At 40.1% G+C, this 21,144-nt stretch overlaps 1 protein-coding gene across 1 annotated transcript in view; it reads left to right on the top strand.

Moving 5' to 3' along the window:
* Nucleotides 1-21,144, top strand: part of actn3b (actinin alpha 3b) — a 53,894-nt gene that overhangs the window by 21,487 nt on the left and 11,263 nt on the right. The window contains exons 2-16 of the mRNA XM_067447335.1: nucleotides 475-589; nucleotides 4,183-4,302; nucleotides 5,055-5,141; nucleotides 5,349-5,436; nucleotides 6,449-6,527; nucleotides 7,664-7,745; nucleotides 9,222-9,307; nucleotides 9,581-9,673; nucleotides 11,118-11,348; nucleotides 12,632-12,779; nucleotides 13,773-13,923; nucleotides 16,238-16,346; nucleotides 16,509-16,649; nucleotides 19,434-19,616; nucleotides 20,287-20,421. Of these exons, the coding sequence (XP_067303436.1) occupies nucleotides 475-589; nucleotides 4,183-4,302; nucleotides 5,055-5,141; nucleotides 5,349-5,436; nucleotides 6,449-6,527; nucleotides 7,664-7,745; nucleotides 9,222-9,307; nucleotides 9,581-9,673; nucleotides 11,118-11,348; nucleotides 12,632-12,779; nucleotides 13,773-13,923; nucleotides 16,238-16,346; nucleotides 16,509-16,649; nucleotides 19,434-19,616; nucleotides 20,287-20,421 (1,848 nt within the window). The remainder of the gene's footprint in view (nucleotides 1-474; nucleotides 590-4,182; nucleotides 4,303-5,054; nucleotides 5,142-5,348; nucleotides 5,437-6,448; nucleotides 6,528-7,663; nucleotides 7,746-9,221; nucleotides 9,308-9,580; nucleotides 9,674-11,117; nucleotides 11,349-12,631; nucleotides 12,780-13,772; nucleotides 13,924-16,237; nucleotides 16,347-16,508; nucleotides 16,650-19,433; nucleotides 19,617-20,286; nucleotides 20,422-21,144) is intronic.

The raw sequence follows: 21,144 nt of genomic DNA, 5'->3' as shown, positions 1-21,144 counted from the left end.
GGCTACTATTGGCTGTTTTAAAAAGGGGAGGAGCTGTTCAATAAGTCCTGCTCTGTCTTCCTGTTACACTAGGTAAACACACATTGAATACTGCTTTGAGTTTCAAGGCACTTCTTGTGACTGTAAAAACGCAAGATGCAGATCAATGAAAATAAAAAAGGTCAAGGTCTAGAGATATTGAACTTCTTTTAACTTTTTTTTTAGAATTTTTTTTTTAGAAAGCTGTGTATTGCGCGAGACTGCAAAAGACTGCAAAGCAGTAGAAATTTAAAAAATGTTTTCTATGTGCACTAAGACTCTTGAAAAGTTTTTTTTCATCACAGATGTGTTTAAATCTGAAGGGTTTTAAGCTAGCTATAGGTTAAAAAACACTTTATGGAACGTACTGTAAATCAAGTGAGATGTATTGTATTTAAGTTTTTTTTTTTTTTTGCAGATAAACATCCATTAACGATCTTTGTTCCTCTCTCTCAGACGTTCACAGCGTGGTGTAACTCTCATCTGCGTAAAGCGGGAACTCAGATCGAGAACATTGAGGAGGATTTCAGGAATGGCCTCAAACTCATGCTGCTGCTCGAGGTCATTTCAGGTAATGATGACGAGAGACAGACAGACAGACAGACAGACTAACCGAATGGACGATACAGACAGACGGGAGACAGACAGACAGACAGATGAGAGACAGACAGACGAGCCGAGACGGCAGACAGACGAGACGACAGACAGAAAGACAGACAGACAGACAGATGAGACAGACAGACGAGATGGCAGACAGACGACAGACAGATGAGACAGACAGACGACAGACGAGACGACAGACGAGACGACAAACAGACCAGAGACGAGACAACAGACAGACAGACAGACAGATGAGACAGACAGACAGACAGACAGATGAGACAGACAGACAGACAGATGGACGAACGGATAAGACAGACAGACAGACGAGACGACAGACAGACAGACGAGATGACAAACAGACCAGAGACGAGACGACAGACAGACAGACAGACAGACAGATGAGACGACAGACAGACAGATGAGACAGACAGACAGATGGACGAACGGATAAAACAGACAGACAGACGAGACGATAGACAGACAGACGAGACGACAAACAGACCAGAGACGATACGACAGACAGACAGATGAGACGACAGACAGACAGATGAGACAGACAGACAGACAGATGGACGAACGGATAAGACAGACAGACAGACAAACGAGACGACAGACAGACAGATGAGACAAGACACACAGATGAGACGACAGACAGACAGATGGACGAACGGATAAGACAGACAGACAGACGAGACGACAGACAGACAGATGAGACAAGACACACAGATGAGACGAGACAGACAGATGAGACAGACAGAAAGACAGACAAACGACACAGACAGACAGATGAGACAGACAGACACACAGACAGACAGATGAGACAGACAGACTGACAGATCAGACAGACAGACAGATGAGACAGACGGACGGATTAGACAGACAGAAAGACAGACGGACGGACAAGACAGACAGACCAGACGGACGAGACAGACAGACCAGACCGATAGTTGGACGAACAGACAAGACAGACAGATGAGACACAGATGAGACAGAGAGACAGATGAGACAGACAGACAGACGGACGAGACAGACAGACAGATGAGACAGACGGCCGGATGAGACAGACAGAAAGACAGACGGACGGACAAGACAGACAGACCAGACGGACGAGACAGACAGACCAGAAGGACGGACGAGACAGACAGACCAGACGGACAAAACAGACCAGACAGACGGACGAGACAGACAGACCAGACGGACGGACAAGACAGACAGATGAGACAGACCAGACGGACAGGACAGACAGACGGGACAGACAGACCAGATGGACGAGACAGACCAGATGGACGAGACAGACCAGACAGACGGACGAGACAGACAGACCAGACGGACGGACAAGACAGACAGATGAGACAGACCAGACGGACAGGACAGACAGACGGGACAGACAGACCAGATGGACGAGACAGACCAGATGGACGAGACAGACCAGACGGACGGACGAGACAGACCAGATGGACGAGACAGACCAGACGGATGAGACAGACCAGACGGACAAGACAGACAGATCAGACGGACGAGACAGACCAGACGGATGGACGAGACAGACCGGACGGACGGACGAGACAGACAGACCAGACGGACGAGACAGACAGATCAGACGGACGAGACAGACCAGACGGACGGACGAGACAGACCAGATGGACGGACGAGACAGACCAGACGGACGGACGAGACAGACCAGACGAGACAGACCAGACAGACGGACGAGACAGACCAGACGGACGGACGAGACAGACCAGACGAGACAGATCAGACAGACGGACGAGACAGACCAGACGGACAGACGAGACAGACCAGACGGACGGATGAGACAGACAGACCAGACGAACGAGACAGACCAGACGGACGAGACAGACAGACCAGGCGGACGGACGAGACAGACAGACAGGCCTCAGACAGTCATTATCAACTTCGCCAGCTTGAACAGTCATATTTAAAAGTAGTTTGTGACTACAGACTGAAGTAGTGTGTAATGAACACACAGTACTGAACAGCACAAACTGAGCTCATGACTCATATTTATTTATCCTTAGGGGAGTCATTAGGAAAGATGGTGACATACGCAGTTCCTTTTCAGCACATTCGGCAGGATACGAACAGTTGGTGTGTGTGTTTGTGCGTATAAATGTGTGTGGGTGTTTGTGCGTATAAGTGTATGAATGTGTGAGTGTATGTGTCCCAGTGTGTTTGAGTGTATGTGTGCATGTGAGTTTGTGTGTGAGAGAGTTTGTATGCATGTCTGTGAGTGTGTATATGTGTTTGTGAGTGTGTGTGAGTGAGAGAGTGGGTGTCTATGTGTGAGTGTGAATGCATGTGTGTGTGCCTGTGAGTGTGTGTGTCCTGCTAAACCCTACATTATTAGTACATTGTTTTTGTCCCCATGAGAAAAGTTATAATAAGTATATAAGTCATATTAAGTGATGTTTAGTGAAAATGTATAAATGCAGAAAGTTTAGTGTGATGTGTGTGTGTGTGTGTGTGTGTGTGTGTGCGAGTGTGAATGCATGTCTGTGAGTGTGTGTGTGTGTGTGCATGTATGTGAGAGAGTATGTGTATGTGTGTGCATGTGAATGTGTGTGTGCCTTTGAGTCTGTGTGTGTGTGTGTGTGTGTGTCTGTGAGTCTGTGTGAGTGAGTGTGTGCGTGTGTGTGTCCAGCTAAACCCTACATCATTAGGGCATTGTTTTGGTCCCCATGAGGAAAGTAATAAAAAGTTTTTAAGTCATATTTAGTTGATTCTTTCTGAAAATGTATAAATGCAGAAAAATTAGTGTGATGTGTGTGTGTGTGTGTGTGTGTGTGTGTGTGTGTGTGTGCGTGTGTATGTGTGTGCCTGTGAGTCTGTCTGAGTGAGTGTGCGTGTAAATGTGTGTGTGTGTGTGTGTGTCTAACTTAACCCTAGATCATTAGGGCATTGTTTTGGTCCCCATGAGGAAAGTAATAATAAGTATTTAAGTCATATTTAGTTGATTCTTTCTGAAAATGTATAAATGCAGAAAGTTTAGTGTGGTGTGATGTGTGTGTGTGTGTGTGTGTGTGTGTGTGTGTGTGTGTGTGTGTGTGTGTGTGTGTGTGTGTGTGTGTGTGTGTGAGTGAGACTCAAATGGTCTTTCTCCACAGACGTGATATCATGGATCAAATCACCGGCGGTCTGAACATGAAATGAAATGTTCTCTGTTTACAGTCGCAGTGTGTGTCCCAGATCTTACAGTGGCGATTCATCAGAGCACGCTATTGAGTTCATTACTCGCTCCGACTCTAAAAAGGGCTTTTGATTGTGATCGAAATGGATATTATTTGCTTTGATTTTAAACATGCGTTTAGTGTAATATGTAACGGTAGACTGATTTCCTGAAGAGTGTAAAACTGTTAATCTGTGGTGCTTTCAAAAGATTGGGCTTTTTGACAATAAACAAAGACAGAGGCGAGGACAGATTCGGGACACCTGTCTGGAAGCAGGCATTGTTTTTGCAAATAGAGATGCAGAAGTTGCACTCAAGCATTAAAATAATGATCTGATCATAACAGATATCATTCGGGTCTGATATTTTTCCGTCAGGTGAGAGACTTCCCAAGCCTGATAAAGGAAAGATGCGTTTCCACAAGATCGCCAACGTCAACAAGGCTCTGGATTACATCTGCAGCAAAGGAGTCAAACTGGTGTCCATCGGAGCTGAAGGTGGGAGGCTCGTATTAACCCGGGCGCTCAATTTACTCTCAACATAAGTTACATTTAGTGCACTTTGGACATGTTCAGTGAAATATAAATTATCTTTAGAAATATAAAGTTATTACATTGATAATAAAATCTGTCATTTTTGTACATCCTTGTAAAGTTTCAGTATCTAAAAAGGTATATGTGATTAACTTTAATGATCAGCAAACCAGGTAATTAACTAGATCACATTTAAGTATTTAATATTAATAGCCCTAATACAAAATGCATATATAAACCTACACACACACACACACACACACACACACACACACACACACACACACACACACACACACACACACACACACAAACTTGTTTTTGTGTATGGTTTTTACACTGTACAAACCGTATTTTCTAACACCCTACACTGCCCTAGCCCTAAACCTACCCATCACACACACACACACACTGCCCTAAACCTACCCATCACACACACACACACACACACACACTGCCCCTAAACCTAACCATCACAGGAAACATTCTGCATTTTTACTTTCTCAAAAAAACTCCTCCTGTGTGATTTATAAGCCTTTTGTAAAGTGGGGACAAGTGTAATGTCCTCATATTTCACCCTCTCCTGTAATACCGGTGTCATACCCATGTCATTATACACACTTGTGTCCTCATATATCACAAAAACGAGCACACACACACACACACACACACACACACAAAATTATTTTACCAAAATTCGGTCTTTTGCTCTGCAGAGATTGTTGATGGCAACGTGAAAATGACTCTGGGAATGATCTGGACCATCATCCTCCGCTTCGCTATCCAGGACATTTCTGTGGAGGGTACAAACACACACACACACACACACACACACACACACACACACACACACACACACACACACACACATCCACACACACGTTTGCATTGTGAAAAAGACAATCACGAACCAACCTGACTGCTCATGTTTCTAATTCAACACTCATTATCACTTCAGCAGAGTTCGGTCTTATTAAGCCAATGGTGTGTGTGTGTGTGTGTGTCCACAGAGACGTCTGCTAAAGAGGGTCTGCTGCTGTGGTGTCAGAGGAAGACCGCCCCCTACAGGAACGTTAACGTACAGAACTTCCACATCAGGTGCGAGACTGAACGCCAGTCAAACCTCTCATTGTTCACTTCATGATGTCTTCGCTCTGTCAGAAACGACGGACGCATTTCAACTCACATTAAGATGCAAAACATTCTTCATTCTCGTCAAATATAATCCCAAATAACTTTAATACTATTATTGCTGATATTTATACCAGCACTATCTAATAATATCTACTAATAGGAAAATTATTAAAAGCCATCACCTAGTTTAGTAGGCTTTAAAACTGTAAATTATATATATATATATATATATATATATATATATATATATATATATATATATATATATATATATATATATATATATATATATATATATATATATACAGGTGAAAAAAACTGAAAAAAAATATTATATATATATTGCAAGTTTTAAAGTCTTTTAATTTAAGAATTTTTATTGTATTTTATTGATCAATTGTCACAAACCAATAATAAGTAATATCACATTTAGCTTCATTGTTTGAGTGTTATGAGATACTATTATATTTGTATTAATATTTTTTCTGGTTTAATTAAAATTTTAGTTTTAGCAATTTTATTGTATTTATAAAAAAAAGTTAAAAAAAATACTATATGTATTTTATTTATTTTATTTTAGTACATCAATTAAACTAAATGAAAATAATAAATGTTGCATTGGCAGCTACAGTAGCTGACTTTTTATTTCAGATAACATTCATTTTATTTCAAGTAATGAAAATGGTTTTAGTTTTAGCCTACGACCCTGCATTATTTTGTTATATTTTTATTTATGGCAACATTTTACATTAAGGTCCTATTAGTTAATTAAAATTAAGTTAATAAAATACATCAGTTCATTGTTGATTCATGTTAGCTCAGATGATGTTAACAGACACAACGTTTGCTTTTAACCCTATATTAGTAAATATCAAAACAATCATTAATATTTAATAAAGCTTTAGACGTATTTGTGATCATTAGTTGATGTGACAGTAGTGGTAACACATGTAAACGTGTTGTGTTTGTTCCTCAGCTGGAAGGACGGCCTGGCTCTGTGCGCCCTCATCCACAGACACAGACCGGACCTCATCGACTACTCTAAACTCAGAAAGGTGATGCTTTCGTGCTTTCTGACACTCCCTCGCTCTTTATTGATCAGGCTGCCTTTAAACATCTTTCACATTTAAACTCTGTGAGGAGTTTTCAGCCATTTCAGCACACAATCTTTACATTTTCACAGCGTAAACTCCAATGGTTTATGAGTCTAGAGGTGCAGTGGCCAACCAGACATAAATCAGACCCGGCTGGGTTTTCCTCCCGATATATACGACCATCACCTGCTGTTTAGTTTTCCGCTGGTCAATCTCAATTTCCAGACTATGCACACAAACTGCATTGCAGTCATTCCCCAAAATGTCATTTGTGTGGAAATTTTACAAAGTCTTTATAAAGGAAGTTGACCAACTTGCATTTTCATTCAGTCCGTCTGCTGTTTTTGTTTCGTCTTCTGTATCATAATTTCGCAAATCTAAATTCAGATCATTCAGCTTTTGCATGCGTAGCATATTTGTTTGGTTCATGTTAAAATTCAGTGTTTCCTCTCATTTCAAATGGCTACAGATTATTTTTTTAAGATCAGTTTGGAGCAAAATATATAAAGCAAATAAGATAAAATCTGTTACAGAGCAAATACAGAGCAAATACAGAGCTGTTAAATCGCTTACAGAGCGATATTCGTGTTTTAAGATCTAACAAATAAGATCTTAAAACACGAATATCGGCAGTCGGTATTGGCCAATTTGTTTGAAAAACAAAAAACAAACAAGCACAGCATTCGGTATCGGAATTGGCCACATTTTTTGGGAAAAAATAATAATCAGAAACTAGTATCAGAATCGGCCAAATTGCATGTAAAGAAATAAATAAAACAAAATCGGTGCATCCCTACATGAGTCCTGAGGTGTATTTTCAGACTCGAATGCTCAAAAAAATCCCCCTAATTTAGCTTGAACAGTTTCAAAGAAGTTATGTCATTGAATATTCAGATATTACTACAAGACAATTTTGTGATTTATAAAAAAAACAAAAAAACAAGAAAACTATAGGGTCGAAAATAAGGCCTGCAGCTCTGAAAAATGACAGTATGTGCCTCCAAAAGTCCCGGAGCAACTAAATGTACCATACTGATGTGACGTGTAATGGAGTATAATAATGACATAAGTGTCTGATTTTTGTTGTTCCTCTGAAGGATGACCCTATTGGAAATCTGAACACTGCTTTTGAGGTGGCAGAGAAATTCCTGGACATCCCAAAAATGCTTGACGCCGAGGGTGAGTGAAAGAGCCACTCAAATGGCGTCTATTTTTATGGCTTTAAACCAAAATGTAGCCATTAATATCTTTAAATGGTTCAACAAAACGATCATTATAAGAGAATTTTGGGGCCTAAGTTTCAATTCAGTTCGCAATCAATGATAATCACACATTTATGCCAATTGATTGCTTATTATCTATGTAGATGATTACTTTATGGTTTTTATATTGTAACATGTTTAGCTGATTGTAAGAGTGCATATATTTTGATGAGCAGCAGGATGTAGTAAAGCACAGGTTTCAAAATAAAAGTCCCGTGTGTTTCAGGCTTGTTTATTAAGAGAATTAGGCATTTAATCTTTGTTTGTTTATTATTGGTATTTTGGTTACACAATAAACTAAACTCTTGTGACTTTTCTCTGGGCCACCCAGAAACAAAAGACAGAACATTATTTAACACATTCATTATATAGATTTAATTAGGATTGGCACAATAATATGTTAATTGCACTTGTTCAAATACATCCAATCAACTTCTAATTCATATGTATTGAATGATATATTCAAACGCACGCACGCACGCACGCACGCACACACACACACACACACACACACACACACACACACACACACACACACACACACACACACACACACACACACACACACACACACACTTTAAACTGGCAGATACCCTGTTTTGTGGTTGAATGTGTGCCTGGCCAGTTTAATTAAGTAAAAAAAAAACAAAAAAAAATCGGAGATACTTAATTTATTTAGAGATTGTATGGCTCTGTGGGCATACAGTATTCATTTTGTGCAGATCTTAAGATGTCTAAAATTAACCTTCAGACATTATTAGGAGGAGGCGATGCATGTAACACACAAAATTAACTCCTGCCTTCCATTTAAAAGAGCTTTTTACTCCATTAGCCGGACCCGCATGAAAAATACACCTTTTTAGTATAATTTTAGCTTAACTTGTAAGTTGTTTTCTCAGTGTATGCGTAAAAGGATCATATTTCATATTAAAATTGTTAACTTTTGAATGATTTATAGGACAAGGCAATTTTATTTGTAAAGCACATTTCATACACAATGGCAATTCAAAGTGCTCTACATAGAAATTCATTAAAATAGTCATAACATATGCATAAGGAATAAGAATACCATGTGTAAGAATTAAAATAAAAACAAGGACGATTAAAATAGTTGTAAAGAGAAAAAATATATAAAAATAAATATAATGGTTATTAATTTTATAGTTTGTCAAGATTAGATAAAGACTTTATATGTATGTTATATTATTTAAATAAAAATGGGTCACCGTTGCTCCACCACATGTCAATTTCTGATTCCAATGCCGTGGGGTTAAATTGAGGATTTCAGATGTTATTAAAATGTTAACTTGACAAACAGATTGTTGATTTTTCATAGAGACGATTGTTGCCCACGATGATCGCAGACTTGATTCTCTCGCTCTTTTGTCCTCAGACATCGTTAACACCCCTAAACCTGACGAGAAGGCCATCATGACCTACGTGTCCTGCTTCTACCATGCTTTCGCTGGTGCCGAGCAGGTAACACTCACGAGTCACATTTCATTCAGATTCTCAAACTAACGTCGGTCAACATTACATTGTTAGATGTACAGACTGGGATCAGTTTGTGTAAATGACTGAAGGATTTCAGTAATGCATTGAGTTTTCAGTCGCACTCCAGTGTAACGCAGAGTAAACGAATGTGTAAATGAAAGTAAATGAAGTGAGTAGAGGCGCATTAACACCAAACGGCATTTGTTATGCCACTAAATGAGCTGTTGGTTCTCTCTCTCTCTCTCTCTCCCTCTTCAGGCCGAGACAGCTGCTAACAGAATCTGTAAGGTTCTGGCTGTGAACCAGGAGAACGAGAGGCTGATGGAGGAGTATGAGAAACTGGCCAGTGAGGTGAGGAGATCTGACTCTGTTTCTCAAACTTGTGCACAACTGATTCCAATACGACAATTCACCATGACCTTCCGGGTGGCAAAAGCCGAAGCGCTCCTATGGCAACGCTAGTAAATTGCTTGGGATTCAGACATAGTTAACATGATTATTGAGGGACTGATTAACTAATTCTGGAGACAGCAATACATGAAATGCCTAACCTTACTCCAGTAGATGTAGCGCTAGTCTACTACCATAATATTTAAATGAGCCTCAGCCGACCATTGAGTAGTTATTTTAGTGACTGTTGCTGTTTGACTTACAATATGTTAGGCTATCGTAGACGGTCTATTTCCCTGTTATCTAACTCAAAAGGCTATGATCGTTTAATGTGGCTCGGAGTCGGATCAGATGGCACAGACGTGAGCTTCTGACGGTCAAAAGGATAGCGCGCTGTAGACTAGCGCTACTCCGCTAACGTTACTGCGTTCACACCGCCGCCAGCGAGAGCGTCAAAATTAGCTCTTGCCGCCCTGCCAACGACGCTGTAGAAAGATTTGTGGACGCGCTGCCGCTCTGATGTAGATCGAATGTTTTTTCTTTTTTTAAACTGTATTTAAAGAGGCCGCAAATCAAACGAGCATTTTGATGGATATACTGACCACAAGTAGTGTATAAGTTAACCTCATGAAATCGTTTAAATGTGAAAGTAAGAATGAACTGCACACCCGCTGAAAAACGAGCGTTCTAGCGCCTATAAAATAGTGTTGCGTGACTTCTTAACAGTTTACACATCACTATGAATGAACACGTCATAAATGATAGGGAAACCCGCACAGCAATGATCAACCTCTCCTTTGCTTGGGAACGAATGTGGTCGGAACCAAAGATTATATGCCTGCGTTCTCTGGATTTCTCCCAAGCGGAGCACTTCTACATTTCAATTGGTTGCCGCCGAACTCGCTCGTTACCATAAAGTTGAGCTGATTTCAGCTCTCCTCGACACCCAAATTGTCCCAGACGCGCTCTCACCGGAGCTCGCCGCCCGCTCCAATTGAAAATGAATGACTTCCAGCCACCTTGCCTCTCTCGCAGCCGGCGGTGTGAACACACGGGGTGATAAAAAATAATGTTGTTTTCTGTTTGAATTAAGATTATTTAGCTCACCCCATTGGCAGATTTTTTATCTTATTTTAAGAAAAAACTCTCTTCATTTTGAGTTATTTTCCCCCAAAACAAAACAATTACTTTTGCTTGTCTAGTAAATACTTCTTGTTTTAAGAATTTTTAGATGTTTGGACTAGAAACAAGACTAAAATACTAAGTAAGAAAAGCATTTTTTGCTGTGCATTTAGCTGACATCTCACTTGGGTTTGGAAAAGAGCCTAATGTTGTTCCTTCGAAATCTCCCAACATCGTCTCATGCCCATCATTTTCTGTCTAAACCGCCTCCATCTCGCTGTAGTTGTTGGAGTGGATCCGTCGCACCATCCCGTGGCTGGAGAACCGCGTGGCGGAGCAGACCATGCGTGCCATGCAGCAGAAGCTGGAGGATTTCCGGGACTACAGGCGTGTCCACAAGCCTCCACGTGTCCAGGAGAAATGCCAGCTGGAGATCAACTTCAACACCCTGCAGACGAAGCTCCGCTTGAGCAACCGCCCGGCCTTCATGCCCTCCGAGGGGAAGATGGTGTCGGTAAGTCATGAAGCTCATTGCAAAAGTCCCCAATTCTGACCCTTTGGAAAATAATCTTCTGCATCCTGCTCATAAGCACACACTCAAAAAGAGGTACAGTGCTGTCACTGGGGCGGTAACCTAAGGTACAAAACCGAAAAGGTACTAATTCACACTCTTAATGTACTGATATGTACCTTTTAAAGGACAACTCCGGTGAGAAATGAACCTAGGGGTAATTAACAGATGGTTACCGAGTAGATCGTTCTCTGGGATGCGTTTTCATGAAAATCGAATGTAAAGAGTTTTATCTCTAATAACAGATTAGCTTATAACGCTTGTCTATGGGGCACAGGGTAAGTGAAATTAAATCGCTAGTTAATACCACTAACAAGGCTCAAAATAGCCTCACACTAACACGGCAGCATAATGAGGGTCCCTACATGCAAACCGAAGCATTGAGAACTTTGTAAGTCTACAAACAGTTTAATAAGAAGATACTTTATAAGGACATCAGCCATCTTGGACGAATTGAGCCACGAACGCTGTGCTAAGTGAGCTGGTCGATAGGAATTAAGTTTGTGAAATCTAATTACATGGAAATGCATGAATTATATCTGTTTATTAAAATATATGCTTGACTAACTACTAGGGAAGAAGGAGTCCCAAATGAGACGCCAAGTCACAGTTAATCACTTAGCACATCGTTCGTGGCTCGACTCGTCGAGACTGTTTTCTAAGATGGCTGATGTCCGTAAACGCGTAATGCACTGTCTTTATAAATTATCTTCTTATTAAACTGTTTGTACACTTACAAAGTTCCCAATGCGTCGGTTTGCATGTAGGGACCCTCATTATGCTGCAGTGTTAGTGTCAGGCTATTTTGAGCCTTGTTAGTGGTATTAACTAGCGATTTAATTTCACTTACCCTGTGCCCCATAGACAAGCGTTATAAGCTAATCTGTTTTTAAAGATAAAACTCTTTACATTCGATTTTCATGAAAAAGCATCCCAGAGAACGATCTACTCGGTAACCATCTGTTAATTACCCCTAGGGTCATTTCTCACCGGAGTTGTACTTTAAGGTACTAATATGTACCATTTAGGGGTGAGTAAGGAACAAAGGTGTACCTTTTCACTTTTGTACCTTAGGGTACCGCCCCAGTGACAGCACTGTACCTTTTTTTCTAAGAGTGTAGTCTTTAGCCACTCCCACTCCTTAGAAATCGGCCAATCAAATCAAGTAAATTGATTGTGATTTGACTAATTGATTGCTTTTAAACTAAGCGTGTGTGTTTTTGCAGGATATTGCGAATGCATGGAAAGGTCTAGAGCAGGTAGAGAAGGGCTATGAGGAATGGCTCCTCACTGAGATCCGTCGTCTGGAGAGACTCGATCATCTGGCGGAGAAGTTCAAGCAGAAATGCTCCCTGCATGAGTCCTGGACCTCAGGTACTCAAATCTAGGAGCTCTACAATACCTGGAGAAAGCTATGCGTTAGTGTTCCCATTAATCTGTTCATTTCACACTTTCATAAGGAATCAATCGCTATTTACTTTTTTCTGAAGGAAATCAATACAATCCTGCACCGTTTGCTGTATATCTGACGGCGCAACCCCAAACACAACACGTTTTCGTCATATTTTCAACTTTTATCAACAACAATGTTCTTAACTATGTAAGTTAAGAACATTGTTGTTAAGTTAAGTTAAGTAATGTTTACAGTAGCCGGCTGATCTCTTCAGTTTGTCAGTAGAAGCCGCTCGCGTTCTGCGACCCGGAAGTATCTTGGTGCCGATGGTTTACAAACATTCTGAAATGCCGTATACATATTTTATTTTGATTAGATAATCAAGTTTTCTAAAATGAAAGCAAATTAAGTCTGGGAATATACATAAAATATACATATTTGTCTAATTTCAATACTATGCCTTTGTGATGTTTAAAGATGGCCATCTTTAAGAATAACTGTTTGGATTTATATGAAATGGTAACACTTTACAATAAGAGTCCATTGTAACTAACTAAGGTTAATAAAAGTAAAATTAATTTGTTAATGTCAACATTTACTAATGCATTTTAAAGTATCTCTTAACATTAGTTAAAGCTCTATGAACTAACATAAATGATCAAGGTATAATAATATTTTTATATTAAAAAGTACAGTAGATTTTCATGGTTTAATACTATTTTTCAATTTTTGTAATGAAGTTTAGCACAATTGTATGTGTTATGATTAGTATTCAGATTCAGTATCCATCGGTTGGTTAATTGGTTTATCGGCCACCGTGGTCCAACCTAGTTATCGGAAAAATCCACTATCGGTCGACATCTACTTCATAAATCAATATGCTATTGACACCAGACAATAGTCTTATTTGCCTGCATAATGTCAGTTTTGTGGCTGCATCTCTAAGTGATGCGGATTTGACGTTCTGTTTGCAGGAAAGGAGCACCTGCTGTCCCAGAAGGACTATGAGACGGCCTCTCTGATGGAGATCAGGGCCCTCATGAGGAAGCACGAGGCGTTTGAGAGCGACCTGGCCGCCCACCAGGACAGAGTGGAGCAGATTGCAGCCATCGCTCAAGAGCTGAAGTAAGAAACAGATGCTGCGTCCCAATTCTCTTACTTATACTACGTCCTAAAATTATGAACTGAAAAGTATGCAAGTTTTGGGAGTACTTTGTCATCTTTAACGGACTCTGTCGCTTAATTACGTGCATCCCATCACCATTTAAACTGCCCTGTCAATCATTGTCAGATTCATCACAGTTAAACTGGGTTCAAATCCTCCACATTCAGTTTAATCTCCATCCGTAGGGGAGAGAAATGTAGCCGCTCGTTGATCTGCCATTTGTGGGTCTTTAATGCAGAGACTCTCCTCGTGTGTTTGCAGTTTAAATATAATGACGCATTTAAAAGCTAATGGCCAAACGTGTCATTACAAAAGTTCACAATGCTGCTGCAGGTGAAATATAATGTGGACAACACTGAATAAATATCTTTTCGTCAGGCTAAATACTGATAATTGATCACTTAAACCTTTATCTAACTCTCTACTTAACCGTCGGACTCGCACATCCGTCATGTTTGTAGTTTTTAACATTTTTTTTTTTATCCGCGTTTGTAGTTCCAAGCGAAAATCACGTCAAATTTGCAATGGATTGTGGGTAATATCAGCTGTTAGAGGGAGTGTCGATCTGTACTTCTGACCGGAAATAGTAAACCATCCGGGAATCTTTGGAATACTTTTCAATATACTACGATTTGGGACATACTAATTATTATTTTGAATACTATTTAGGATGGATAGTATGCGAATTGGGACGCAGGGAGAGAGAATGCGTGAATCTCACGGAGCCTGTCAGAAATATGGCCGGGTCATATTTTACCCCAAAATCAAAATAATGGAATGCGTTTGTTTTGACAGTCCCCTTTAGACATTCTGTTGACTATGAGATACAACTACATGTCAACTTACTTTCATTAGAGTGTTAGTTGAGTATTAGTAGACTGTTAGGGGTAGGGTTTGGGTTATAATTGTTTTAGATTACCTTTGTTCTTATCTTTGGTTATTGTTTATTTTATATGTTCTTTTGAGTTAAATATGATGAGTGAAAACTGGGTTTGATGGAAATAGTAAGTTTGACAATAAGGTTTGAGTATGTGTAAATCTGTGGAGGGTATGATGAGTGAGTATGGGTTTAACAAGAAGGTTCCTGAGTAAAAATCAGGGAATAGTGATCAAAATGGATGTTATGAACGTGTTTGAGAAAGAAATGAATGAGAGGTGTTCTAATAAAGATGGTACATGTATTTAGGCAGTAAACTGAAGAATGTTTATTTTTATATCAGACCATTATTGTGGATCTGACCATTTTATTTTATTTTATTTTATTTATTTATTTTTTTTTAATTACTATTATTATCTTTACAACTGTTTTAACTATGCTTGTTTTTAATTTTTTCGTCCATATGGTATTCTTTTTTCTCATGCATTTGTTACCACTGTTTTAATTAATTTCTATGTAAAGCACTTTGAATTGCCATTGTGTATGAAATGTGCTATACAAATAAACTTGCCTTGCCTTGCCTAGTAGAATAAGGGGTTCGGGTTAGTTGAATAAGTTGACCGACATTTTTTTTTACTGCCGAAATCAGCTTTGAATGAGAGAAACTATGATGAAAATCTATGAATTAAAATAGTAGATTATGTCTTCAAAGAACGTCTAACAGTTAGGAGAATATTGGATGTGTATCAGTGTATTGGATCCGTGCATTTGATCTTAAAGTGACAGCAGTCTAATAACCTGGTGCTGTCCATCATTAATGTTAATCAAACTACAAAATAAAAAGAGCTTGTCACTTTTTATTTGTTGAATTAAATATAATTAATTAAATAGCACAGCGCGCACAGCATTTGCAGAAAGGCTGACTTTCTATTTATGTATAACACAGACTGTGTTTAATTACACTGCCATCGACTTGTTCACCAGACTTGATAAACAGTGTTAGGAAAAGACACTGATATTCATCCTCTTTTTTTTCTCCTCTTGTCCAAAACTCTTCTTGGGTCATTTGATTCTCTCATACATTTACGTTTCTTGGAGTTATGTTGGCGAAAGATCCTGCTGCGAACGATAAGGAATTGTGGTCCAAGACATCTGTGCGAAACAACAACAGATTGCCGTGCTAGACGCTACAACTACAACTTCCACATTTTGTCATGAGACTCACTGCCACGGTTTCTACAGCAGTAAAACCGACCATTCTGTCGCAAATTCTGTCTTCTTCCTGAACATTTTCCTGAGGTTTAATAATTAGACTATTAAAAACAACGACAGGTTTCATCCAGAGATCTCCATACTGCTTTCCAAAGGTGCTTAGATTTGTCTTTCTCTCTGATTAGTGAGTTGGACTATCATGATGCCACTACAGTAAACGCCCGCTGCCAGGGCATCTGTGACCAGTGGGACAACCTGGGCACCCTCACCCAAAAGAGGAGAGACGCTCTGGAGGTGAACACACACACACACTTAAAATCACATCTATAACACCGTGAGGCCAAATATTAACTGTCCACTGTAAAGGCGCAACTGTAATACCAGTCGTAAAAAGCTCATCAGGAAATAATTTGTGAAAGTTTTCTACTACTTGAGCTGAATGTTTTCTTTCTCCAGCGTGTAGAAAAACTCTGGGAAACGATTGATCAGCTGTATCTGGAGTTCGCCAAGAGGGCAGCACCCTTCAACAACTGGATGGATGGAGCCATGGAGGATCTACAGGACATGTTCATCGTACACAGCATTGAGGAAATCCAGGTTAGAAGCAGGAAGTTTCATGCACAATTGATTTAAAATACTGTGCATGGAAGTGCAGGTGTAAAGATGACATAAAACAGCATTTGCAATGCATTTAACTTCTGCAATGTGATGCATCTCAGAGTGCAATAGAATATTCAGCATGAAATAATGCCATAATTTTGCATATAGTGCACTAATGAGTTCTGAGCAATATGGCCTTCAGGTTTCATAGCAGCACATATTTTTTTTCAACAAGCTTTGCATTGCAGCTGCAAGTTGAACTCTATTTTTGTCACATGCTACGTGCAGAAGCAGAAAACACCGTAACGCACTGCAAACCGGCAACACAGGCTTTTATTAAGTGACTTGAAACCACTCGCCAATTACTGGATAAAAGACGCACAAGTTCCACCACGAGCTTTGACTGGCACACAAGCAGAACATTTATAATTTATGGTGTTTATTAAATACTTAACGGTAACCCAAAAAACACTTTATTTTCTATAAAGAGCCACAGCTCTGTCAAGCAACAGAAACACTAGCCGTTTCTCAACATGCGTTATTAAAGGTGCACTATGTAGTATTTTTGCAGTAAAATATCCAAAAACCACTAGGCCAGTGTTATATATTTTGTTCAGTTGAGTACCTACAATATCCCAAATGTTTCCAACTATTTGTACATTTTGTGAAAAAGGCTATTTTAACCAAAGAGCCGGGACGTCTGAGCCTGTCAATTGCGTCATATCTGCGTTACTCCCGGTTTCCGGTTTTATTCTGCAGAAGCGCTTTACTCTTAGCGGTGTGAACAAGAGTCACAGCAGCCGCTGAATGAACACACAGAGTAACGTCATAACATAATTTTAAAGGTGCACTATGCAACTTTCCGTCCACTGGAGGGCGCCTATTCTAAACAAAAGCGTAGTTTGATGACGCCAAGTGTAAGCGCAGCATCTTGGGACATGTGGTCTTCACCTCACAGCCGGTGGGAAATAGGACTCGGGCAGAAATCATGTTGATGGATGCGGTTATTAACGTTACTGTAGTGAAGCAGAGCAGGACCGAGTGTTGAGGAGCTGAGCACGGCCGCTGGAGCGATTGTTATACAAATACACGGCTCGTGAACACCGGGTCTTTTATTATGACGGGACGGGACGCAGTCGCCGGGCGCGCGGACTTCCGCTTTTTCCGGTTATGATTATAAGGTAAAGCAGCTCTGTTTATCATATTAGATACATTTAAGTGTGTTTAAAATGATGTTATGACGTTATTCTGCATTCGCTCTGCGCCGCTGTGACATGTTCACACTGCTAAGAGTTAAGCGCTTCTGCAGAATAAAACCGAGGGTAACGCAGATATGACACGGTTGACAGGCGACTCGCTCAAACGCTACGCTGACACGTCCCGCTCCTGAGTTAAAATAGCAATTTTCTCACAATTTACAAATAGTTGGAAACATTTGGGATATTGTAAGAACTCAACTGAACAAAATATACAACACTGGCCTAGTGGTTTTTGGATATTTTACTGCAAAAATACTACATAGTGCACCTTTAAACACACTTAAATGTGTCTAATGTGATAAACAAAAGTGCGTTACCTCATACTTATGACCGGAAAAAATAAAATGGCGCTGCTCGAGAGGCGTGTGTTTGTGTAACAATCACTCCAGTGGTCTCACTCAGCTCCTCAACACTCGGTCCTGCTCTGCTTTACACTTGTTTAGGCAAAATTATATTAACTCTGTTGCATTTCTGAATAAGAGACAAACCTTAGCCAATTGTGTCTTTATAAAGATTTAATCCTTGCTAGAATGAATCCACAATCAACCAGGTAATGCCTGCATCGAGTGTGAACTGAGGAAACAAAGAAGGCCCAAGCTTTTATACCCCAGTGTCTCAGTAGTGTTTTTCCATACCGAGGAAGGTGAAACAAATGTCTCCCCCCAACCCTTTTGTCATGGGACACAATGGTCCCTGTACCTACAGGGGGAAAGTGAGAAACACACACACATACATGGCCCCCCTTCTGTCTTAGAACTCAAACATAAATTATAAAAGTTTCTTCAACACACTACAGTAACGTTAATAACCGCATCCATCAACATGATTTCTGTCCGAATCCTTTCCCGATTCTTTCCCACCGGCTGTGAGGTGAAGACCACATGTCCCAAGATTCTGCGCTCAAACTTGGCATCTTCAAACCACACCTTTGTTTTGAATAGGCAACCTGAGTCTAGCGGACGGAAAAATTACATAGTGCAGGTTTAAGCGATCTTGTGTCCTTGTGTTCTCGCACTGCGTCATCATCAACATTTATGTCCAATACTCGTATAAAAGTGCTTGCATATCAAGGATGCAGCAAGTGCAGACTTGAGAGAATCGAACCGTTAGAAATCCCAGAAGTTATCAACGGAAACTTTAAACGGAAGAGATTCCCGCTGCAAGCTCACAAATACGTGGCGGCTCCTAAAAGTAAACCTTTAGGGCCAAGCTTATGATTAAACTTCATATTTGAAATCACCAATGAAATCGCATGAACATAGTTTCTAAACACATGACAAAAAAACACGTCTCAGGTCACTGGCGCAATGACTTTACCAATTCCTGATTGGCTCTTTTATTTAGAAGCCGGGACTTATAACGCCATATTGTCCATTGGGTTTTCTCCAATTCATAGTAAAATGAGTGCACCATCTTTGTATATCTAAAGTCTTTATGCACAACTATAATTAAGACATTTGGTTACTAAACAGAGAAAATATTTTCACTACACTTTTAATGTTTTTAATCTCTTGTCTTTCAGAGTCTGATCACAGCTCACGACCAGTTCAAGGCCACCCTACCAGAAGCCGACAAGGAGCGCATGGCCATCATGGGCATCCAAAACGAGATCACGAAGATCGCTCAGACCTACGGCATCAAGCTGGTCGGAGTCAATCCATACACGGTCCTTAGCCCACAGGACATCTCCAACAAATGGGATGCTGTGAGTACAGGCATTGGTTTTAGTGTAGAGCCAAAGTGCACAGCTACAGTTTAGGGAAGGGCTGTGCAATATATTGAAATTATCGAAATATTGCAAATGTACATATCACAATACGCATATCACAATGGCACACAATATCTGAATGATTTTAATAGGTTACTTCAACATTGAAAAGTGAAAAGTGTACATTTTAGGTTGACACATATAGCAGAGAATAGATTGGGCTCACGACTGTTACATATGTGACTTGCTTGATGTTAAAAAGAGTTATTAAATGCAATAAGTTGTGAAAAACAACTCCTTACAATCTCTCGCTGTCTAACAAACACACAATGAAACATTTACGTTAAAATTATATAATCAGATTTTTGACAAATTTATGCTAAAACACTGCTGGCCGTTTTCAGAAGTTGTAGCGACGCTGTCTTTTCCCAGAGAGAATGTGAAACACATAAATGATAAAATATTTAAAAAATATATAATTTAAATAGATTTTACACACTAATTGTAATATTGCATATTGAATATCCCATTATGTAACAAGGTATTGCATATCGCATTTTTCTTCAATATCGCACAGCCCTAGTGTCGAAGCTAATGGTCGGTAATTTACTTGATTCAGCGAGATACTGTTCGTCATTGTCCGGTTCGGCTTTGTCGCCCCCTGTAGGTGAAGCAGCTGGTTCCCCACAGAGACCAGATGCTACAGGAGGAGGTTGCAAGGCAGCAGGCCAACGAGAGACTGAGGCGTTCATTTGCCGCTCAGGCCAACATCATTGGACCCTGGATTCAGACCAAGATGGAGGTGGGCTTATTCAGAAACTGGAAACTATGAAAGTTTTGAGTGTAACGAGATTTAAGGAAATGGCCAGGGTATGTGCGTTGGAAAGTAACTAAAGTGGTGTGAACTGCTAGCCTGGATTCCAGCCGGAAAAAAAATCGGTAATCGGCTTAAATTTGCATTCCTGGGTCTATATATCACATAATAGTCGCTTCAACCCGCGGACATGGAAAACAACCGCGGACTTGGCAACACAGTGCAGTTGAGCTCTGTTGACATTGACAACTAACGTTATGCGTCGCTCCGCTGCTCTGATTGGTTGTCGGTCTGACCAATTGAGGTCTTTCCTGGTTCAGTTGAAACACGCCCCATAAATCATTAAACCCATAACCCATGTAAATCATTTGTGTTCGTGCTTTCGGTTGCCAGGTTCCAGTCATTCCCCTAATTGGAGCTTTTATGTTAAAAGAACATATTATATCCGTATTATGCTAAAAGAAGTATTATATCTGGTGTTTTACTTAAATATGTGCAATCTGGCTGCAAAAATTCTCTCTCTCTCTCTCTTTCTCTCTCTCTCTCTCTCTCTCTCTCTTTCTCTCTCTCTCTCTCTCTCTCTCTCTTTCTCTCTCTCTCTCTCTCTCTTTCTCTCTCTCTCTCTCTCTCTTTCTCTCTCTCTCTCTCTCTCTCTCTCTCTCTCTCTCTCTCTCTCTCTCTCTCTCTCTCTCGCATGGTGATCTGAAAACA

Source organism: Pseudorasbora parva, chromosome 1, assembly GCF_024679245.1.
Source record: "Pseudorasbora parva isolate DD20220531a chromosome 1, ASM2467924v1, whole genome shotgun sequence".
Lineage (NCBI taxonomy): Eukaryota > Metazoa > Chordata > Actinopteri > Cypriniformes > Gobionidae > Pseudorasbora > Pseudorasbora parva.
This window is presented reverse-complemented; position numbering and strand designations above follow the sequence as displayed.